This window comes from Somniosus microcephalus, chromosome 6 (genome assembly GCF_052327205.1).
Source record: "Somniosus microcephalus isolate GS21.2 chromosome 6, FLI_Smic_1.0, whole genome shotgun sequence".
NCBI classification, from domain to species: Eukaryota; Metazoa; Chordata; class Chondrichthyes; order Squaliformes; family Somniosidae; genus Somniosus; species Somniosus microcephalus.
In genome coordinates this window covers 274,264,151-274,272,523 of record NC_140992.1, presented here as the reverse complement: position 1 = coordinate 274,272,523, position 8,373 = coordinate 274,264,151, and the positions used below count along the sequence as shown (strand labels likewise).

General features: G+C 47.7%; 1 protein-coding gene across 2 annotated transcripts in view; it reads left to right on the top strand.

The window, feature by feature from the left end:
- The window catches only part of LOC147116725 (cadherin-11-like), a 268,489-nt gene that overhangs the window by 199,608 nt on the left and 60,508 nt on the right, over nt 1–8,373 (top strand). For both annotated transcript variants that reach the window (XM_085991847.1, XM_085991848.1), the window contains one exon: nt 4,157–4,293. In XM_085991847.1, coding sequence (XP_085847973.1) covers nt 4,157–4,293 — 137 coding nt within the window. The remainder of the gene's footprint in view (nt 1–4,156; nt 4,294–8,373) is intronic.

Sequence of the window (8,373 nt, the reverse complement as noted above, 5' to 3'; positions counted from 1 at the left end):
CTGTACACTCTCCCCTATCACGGACTCTACCCACCCATTTAATCTCCTCCCACAGCCCATGTACACGCTCCCCTATCATGGACTCTACCCACCCATTTAATCTCCTCCCACAGCCCATGTACACGCTCCCCTATCATGGACTCTACCCACCCATTTAATCTCCTCCCACAGCCCATGTACACTCTCCCCTATCATGGACTCTCCCCACCCATTTAATCTCCTCCCACAGCCCATGTACACTCTCCCCTATCACGGACTCTCCCCACCCATTTAATCTCCTCCCACAGCCCATGTACACTCTCCCCTATCACGGACTCTACCCACCCATTTAATCTCCTCCCACAGCCCATGTACACTCTCCCCTATCATGGACTCTACCCACCCATTTAATCTCCTCACACAGCCCATGTACACTCTCCCCTATCACGGACTCTACCCACCCATTTAATCTCCTCCCACAGCCCATGTACACTCTCCCCTGTCGTGGACTCTACCCACCCATTTAATCTCCTCCCACAGCACATGTACACTCTCCCCTATCATGGACTCTATCCACCCATTTAATCTCCTCCCACAGCCCCTGTACACTCTCCCCTATCACAGACTCTACCCACCCATTGAACCTCCTCCCACAGCCCGTGTACACTCTCCCCTATCACAGACTCTACCCACCCATTTAATCTCCTCCCACAGCCCCTGTACACTCTCCCCTATCACGGACTCTATCCACCCATTGAATCTCCTCCCACAGCCCGTGTACACTCTCCCCTATCATGGACTCTACCCACCCATTGAATCTCCTTCCACAGCCCGTGTACACTCTCCCCTATCATAGACTCTACCCACCCATTTAATCTCCTTCAGGAAAGTTCTGCTTAAATTCTCCCTTCTACTCAAAACAGTAATAATGTTGTTGAAACCCATTATAAATACGTTGAAGAGGCAACTCGGTGTTTCTGGATCAAAGGGATTGAGGGACATGGTGAGAAGTGGTAGTTGGGTTTGCGATCTAGTAGAAACTGGACTGCATCATTGGGCCAAATGACTTTTTCTTGTCCCAAACATTTCTTATAGGTTCTTATAATCTTCAAAAGTGATCAAGCATATTGCTGGAACACCCATTCCCCCTTCCATCTCCACTGTTCAATTGTTGTCTGCACCCGCTAGACAACATTAACCCTCACGCCCCAACAGCTCAAAAATAGTTTGCCAAACACTCTGAGTAAAGATGGACCCGTTTAAAATTAATAGTCATATGAATATTTTACATTTCAATATTCCTTTACATGATTAATAGCCAAGAAAATCTGCAACATAAATTATTGCTAATATTTTATTCTCAATCATTGGCAGGTGGCTCAAATCACACTTAATTTCTGTTCCTCACCTCCCCCAATCACCTCTGGCAAGTGCCGTATATAATGCCCTCCCCCCCCACACCCCCACCTCCCCAGTAACAGCTGGTCTCCCCATCTGCTTCGTGCTCGCCGACTAATGAACTCCATCTTAAAGCATAAAGTGATATTTTACCTTAGACTAGCGGCAGGTTGAAGTGACACTCCGTTCTCTCTGAGCCAGGACACCAAGCTTAAAAGAAAGCTGGAGGAGAAATTAATTACTGCCCCGTCAACTCCGGACTCGGTTATTCCAATGCTCTCCTGGCCAGCCTCTCGTCTCCATAAGATTCAGCTTATCCAAAAACGCAGCTGCCTCTGTCCTCTCCCGCACCAAGTCCCTTTCACTCATCAACCCTGTCTTGGTAGATCATGCCTCTGTTCCACCATCAGGACACCAATCCTTCAGTCTCCATGCCCAAAATCAGTTTAGTTTCTACCACTCTCTCGTCTTCGAAAACGTCACTTAAACCCCTCTCTTCAGCTGTGCCTTGAGTCCCATCGCCTCCCCCCCTCCCCACCTTACTCCGCTACCCCTCTCCTGCTTGGCATTCTCTTCTCCCTCATGGACCGCACTCTTGAGACACTCCCCGCATGGCAGGTGCAATGTAAATTACAGGGTGTTCTGGTAGATCTCTCAATCCACTGTGTGGTGTGCTATTCAGCCACGAGTATTTATATAACGCCCTGTTATACTGAATTCTCTCAAAGCGCTTTACACAATGAGTTACTTTCGAAGTGCCGTGACCAATATTATTAGGGAAAAGTGGCAGCCATTTTGCACCAGCAGTATCCCACAACAACAACTTGTATTTATATAGCGCCTTTTGATGTAAGAAAACTACTAAGCACTTGATTTGAGTATAAAACAAGGCTTTAATCAACTGTTTCACAACCATGAGATTCTAGTGACATCACTAGTTCCTGGTTACAAAAACGTCCTGGGCAAGCTGGGCCCACGCCCGAGTATTTATACTCCTTGGATGGCGCCACCAGCTGTCCGCCCAGTGTTATCTCATGAGTCATTTCTTCATGAATGATCAGATTCCTGACACCTTTAACATAAAAAAACGTCCCAAGGTGCTTCACAGGAGCGATTATCAAACAAAATTTGACACCGAGCCACATAAGAAAATATTAAGGCAGATGACCAAAAGCTTGGTCAAAGAAGTAGGTTTTAAGGAGCGTCTTAAAGGAGGAGAGAGAGGTGGAGAGGTTTATGAAGGCACAGCCGCCAATGAGAAGGGGAGGGAGGGAGGGATGCAGGGTAAATTCACCCACCAGCGCCCCCAGCTCAGTGAATCTCCGCGCCGCTCTTGTAGCTCTATTCCTGACCCTCACTAGGTTTGCATGCAGCTCCTCACTGGGACTGCAGGATCGGTGAATTCACTCACAAAGTTGAGTCTGCAGTCATTTGTAAAATGAACTAAACAGTCACCGCAACATTGGGCTTTAAGATTGTCTCCTCTACATATTGCGGCGCGCGAGAGTTCGGGATCAGGGCAGGGCAGGACGCGAGAGTGATTTTTAATATACAAGCCTCTCGCGTTTTACACAATGCACATTTTAACAATCTACATGTGGGATTTATAATTATAACCCAGGGAATGCGACGGAGCTGCTGCTCAGCAGAGTATCTGCAGCACACACAGCTGGATGCGCATCTATAATCTTTCACCAGACTTCAGGCAAACTGCACATGACAGCATTGGCAAGATCAGCAGGGTGTTTATTTTCCACCACCTTTAATTATAGACTGATCGAGATAAAGACAGTTAGTCACTGGTTAGCACCAGAAGGGACTTTTGCCAATAAGTTCAGAAAGGAAGGGAATACTACAGCTAAAAGACGATAATTCCCGGGAGTGAGTTACAGGCTGGAATCTAATCGAGGGGTTCTGGGGGTTTATATATAGAATAACAGATACCCGGGAGTGAGTTACAGGCTAGAATCTAATTGAGGGGTTCGGGGGGTTTATATGTAGAATAACAGATACCTGGGAGTGAGTTACAGGCTGGAATCTAATCAAGGGGTTCGGGGGGCTTATATATAGAATAACAGATACCCGGGAGTGAGTTACAGGCTGGAATCTAATCGAGGGGTTCGGGGGGGTTATATATAGAATAACAGATACCCGGGAGTGAGTAACAGGCTGAAATCTAATCGAGGGGTTCGGGTGGTTTATATATAGAATAACAGATACCCGGGAGTGAGTTACAGGCTGGAATCTAATTGAGGGGTTCGGGGGATTTATATATAGAATAACGGATACCCGAGAGTGAGTTACAGGCTGGAATCTAATCGAGGGGTTCGGGGGGCTTATATATAAAATAACAGATACCTGGGAGTGAGTTTGAAGATGGAAATTTCTGGTCAGTGTGTAGCCGCTATCTCAATATGCACTCGTGGTTGGTGAGGCTCCAAGCTGCGACTCCTGATTTAGTTTTTGGGGGTGAATTTTTGAGCTAATTGTGTTGATGGATGTTGGTGCTGAGGAATTGGAACACTTTCCATTTAATCATCCAGTATCTCCCTGTGTCAGCAGCTATCGTGAGTTACAAGCATTGTAAAGCTCCCTTGACTGGCATTGTACCACAGCACCTTCAGGAAAGGAAGAGGAGAGAGATAAGGGGACAAACAGGGAAAAGAATTACTGAGAGATAGGTTTGTCGGGGGCACATTTCTACCATGCTACTTCCCTGAGCCACAAACTTGCTCTGTATCTCATATGGTTAATCTCACCCTTTCTTCACTTGCCTCAGGTATTCCATTGAACAACAGTCATACCTGGACAGATCATTCACCATCAATGCACAGAATGGGATCATTAAAACCACAGAACCACTGGACCGAGAGCTAACAGCCTGGCAAAATATCTCCGTGCTCGCAACGGAAGTCAGTGAGTATTGAGGTTATCCTATTAATCCCGAGCGTGCGTGGAGTGAAGCCTGGTTATCAAGGGCCTTGTGGCTGTTTTTTCAAGCCAAATATTAGACTGCTATCAATGTGTCAGCCGTGGCTCAGTGGGCCGCACTCTCGCCTCTGAGTCAGAAGGTTGTCGGTTCAAGCTCCATTCCACAGACTTGAGTCTATGATCAAGGCTGACACTCCCAGTGCAGTACCGAGGCAGTGCTACACTGTCGAAGGTGCCGTCTTTCAGGTGAGATGTTAAATCGAGGTTCCGTCTGCCTGTTCAAGTGGACGTAAATGTCCCACGACCACTATTGGTAGAAGAGTAAATGTGTCTTGGACAATGTCCCTCAACTAACATCACCAAAAGCAAATGATCTGATCATTATCACATTGCTGTTTGTGGGAGCTTGCTGTGCGCAAATTGGCTGCTATGTTTCCTACATTACAACAGTGACTACACTTCAAAAGTACTTCATTGGCTGTAAAGTGCTTTGGGGCGTCTTGAGGTCATGGAAGGCGCTGTAGAAAAGTTATTTCTTCCTTTACACAGCCTTAGAACGGCCTTTATGAAAATACAGGGGAGGATTGTCCCCTTCTGCACTCGGACATAAACAATCGCTTGGGAGGGGCAGATAGAGGAACATCAGGCTGGAGGATAGGATTGGATGCTTATAATGGGGCCTGCCCAATTTTCCTCTCTGATTTACCTCCAGTATTTCTCACAGTTGAATAGGGTTAAACATTCTGGTTTCGTTAACACAGAAATATAGAGAGGAATAAAAATAATGATCTGAGCTGAGACTTGTGGCAGTCACTCCCCCTCCCCCAGCCTTTACACTCAGAAGCTTTCTACTTGGCTATCTCTGACTAGCTCAAAAATACAAATCAATGTGCAGATTACATGCTGTACTCGAAAGTAATTGCATGTCACTTCACTTTGTAAACACTATTGATTTCCCAAACCAGCCTCTTAAAATAAAAACCCGATCCGTTTCTTCCCTTGTTCTTGTAATTTTGGTTTTTATTATTCATTCTGGGGATGTGGGCATCGTTCAATAGGCCAGCATTTATTGCCCATCCCTTAGAGGCCTTGAACTGAATGGTTTGCAAGGACACTTCAGAGGGCAGTTATTAGTCAACTACGTTGGACTGGAGTCACACATAGGCCCAGACCGGGTAAGGACGGCAGCTGGGTGAACCTGCTGGGTTTTTAAGATGTTTTATGGTTATGAACGGCACTATATAATTGCAGGTTTGTCTTTCTTTCTGTCTTTCTCTTTCTGTCTATCTTTCTTTCTTTCTCCCATTCTTTCCTTTCTTTCTCAATCCCGTTCTTACCCAATACCCACGCGTGTGAATGTTTCAGCAGGAGAGACTGGATGCTGGTCAGGAGCGGGAATCCTGCCGAAGACTACTCACTCTCCATGGAGGTTCTGAGGTGCTTTGTAGGGTCCCTGCCGCTGCCCCGTCTGAGATCATCGAGCTCAGCACAGTCTGCAGGTTGAAGGTGGAGACTGCGTTCCCACACAGCGATTACACTTCAAAAATTAGCTAATTGGCTGTAAAAATGATTTGGGAAGTGCCAAGGTTGTGACAGGCACCATATAAATGCAAATTTCTTCTATATTTTCTGGTTTTTCTGATTGGGCAGTCTGCTGGACAGTGCAGTTACCATCTGGTCAATTGTAGACGGAGTCTGGCATCTTGCTGAGACTCTCTTCCTCCTGTGGTGCCAGGGGAATTCCTTGCTTCATCTGAAGTAGAGGGAGCTTTACTCTGTATCTAAACCGTGCTGTACCTGCCCTGGGAATGTTTGATGGGACAGTGTAGAGGGAGCTTTACTCTGTATCTAACCCGTGCTGTACCTGCCCTGGGAGTGTTTGATGGGACAGTGTAGAGGGAGCTTTACTCTCTATCTAACCCGTGCTGTACCTGCCCTGGGAGTGTTTGATGGGACAGTGTAGAGGGAGCTTTACTCTGTATCTAACCCGTGCTGTACCTGCCCTGGGAGTGTTTGATGGGACAGTGTAGAAGGAGATTTACTCTGTATCTTACCCGTGCTGTACCTGCCCTGGGAGTGTTTGATGGGACAGTGTAGAGGGAGCCTTACTCTGCATCTAACCTGTGCTGTACCTGCCCTGGGAGTGTTTGATGGGACAGTGTAGAGGGAGTTTTACTCTGTATCTAACCTGTGCTGTACCTGCCCTGGGAGTGTTTGATGGGCCAGTGTAGAGGGAGCTTTACTCTCTATCTAACCTGTGCTGTACCTGCCCTGGGAGTGTTTGATGGGACAGTGTAGAGGGAGCTTTACTCTGTATCTAACCCGTGCTGTACCTGCCCTGGGAGTGTTTGATGGGACAGTGTAGAGGGAGCTTTACTCTGTATCTAACCCGTGCTGTACCTGCCCTGGGAGTGTTTGATGGGTCAGTGTAGAGGGAGCTTTACTCTGTATCTAACCCGTGCTGTACCTGCCCTGGGAGTGTTTGATGGGGCAGTGTAGAGGGAGCTTTACTCTGTATCTAACTCGTGCTGTACCTGTCCTGGGAGTGTTTGATGGGACAGTGTAGAGGGAGCTTTACTCTGTATCTAACCCATGCTGTACTTGCCCCGGGAGTGTTTGATGGGACAGTGTAGAGGGAGCTTTACTCTGTATCTAACCCGTGCTGTACCTGCCCTGGAAGTGTTTGATGGGACAGTGTAGAGGGAGATTTACTCTGTATCTAACCCGTGCTGTACCTGCCCTGGGAGTGTTCGATGGGACAGTGTAGAGGGAGCTTTACTCTGCATCTAACCTGTGCTGTACCTGTCCTGGGAGTGTTTGATGGGACAGTGCAGAGGGAGCTTTACTCTGTATCTAACCTGTGCTGTACCAGCCCTGGGAGTGTTTGATGGGACAGTGTAGAGGGAGTTTTACTCTGTATCTAACCCGTGCTGTACCTGCCCTGGGAGTGTTTGACGGGCCAGTGTAGAGGGAGCTTTACTCTGTATCAAACCCGTGCTTTACCTGCCCTGGGAGTGTTTGATGGGACAGTGTAGAGGGAGCTTTAATCTGTATCTAACCCGTGCTGTACCTGCCCTGGGCGTGTTTGATGGGACAGTGTAGAGGGAGCTTTACTCTGTATCTAACCCGTGCTGTACCAGCCCTGGGAGTGTTTGATGGGACAGTGTAGAGGGAGCTTTACTCTGTATCTAACCCGTGCTGTACCTGCCCTGAGAGTGTTTGATGGGTCAGTGTAGAGGGAGCTTTACTCTGTATCTAACCCGTGCTGTACCTGCCCTGGGAGTGTTTGATCGGGCAGTGTAGAGGGAGCTTTACTCTGTATCTAACCCGTGCTGTACCTGTCCTGGGAGTGTTTGATGGGACAGTGTAGACGGAGCTTTACTCTGTATCTAACCCATGCTGTACCTGCCCTGGGAGTGTTTGATGGGACAGTGTAGAGTGAGCATTACTCTGTATCTAACCCGTGCTGTACCTGCCCTGGGAGTGTTTGATGAGGCAGTGTAGAGAGAGCTTTACTCTGTATCTAACCCGTGCTGTACCTGTCCTGGGAGTGTTTGATGGGACAGTGTAGAGGGAGCTTTACTTTGTATCTAACCCGTGCTGTACCTGCCCTGGGAATGTTTGATGGGACAGTGTAGAGGGAGCTTTACTCTGTATCTAACACCGTGCTGTACCTGCCCTGGGAGTGTTTGATGGGATAGTGTAGAGGGAGCTTTACTCTGTATCTAACCCGTGCTGTACCTGCCCTGGGAGTGTTTGATGGGACAGTGTAGAGGGAGCTTTAACCTGTATCTAACCCCGTGCTGTACCTGCCCTGGGAGTGTTTCATGGGACAGTGTAGAGGGAGCTTTACTCTGTATCTAACCCGTGCTGTACCTGCCCTGGGAGTATTTGACGGGACAGTGTAGAGAGAGCTTTACTCTGTATCTAAACCGTGTTGTACCTGCCCTGGGAGTGTTTGATGGGACAGTGTAGAGGGAGCTTTACTCTCTTTCTAACCCGTGCTGTACCTGCCCTGGGAGTGTTTGATGGGACAGTGTAGAGGGAGCTTTACTCTCTTTCTAA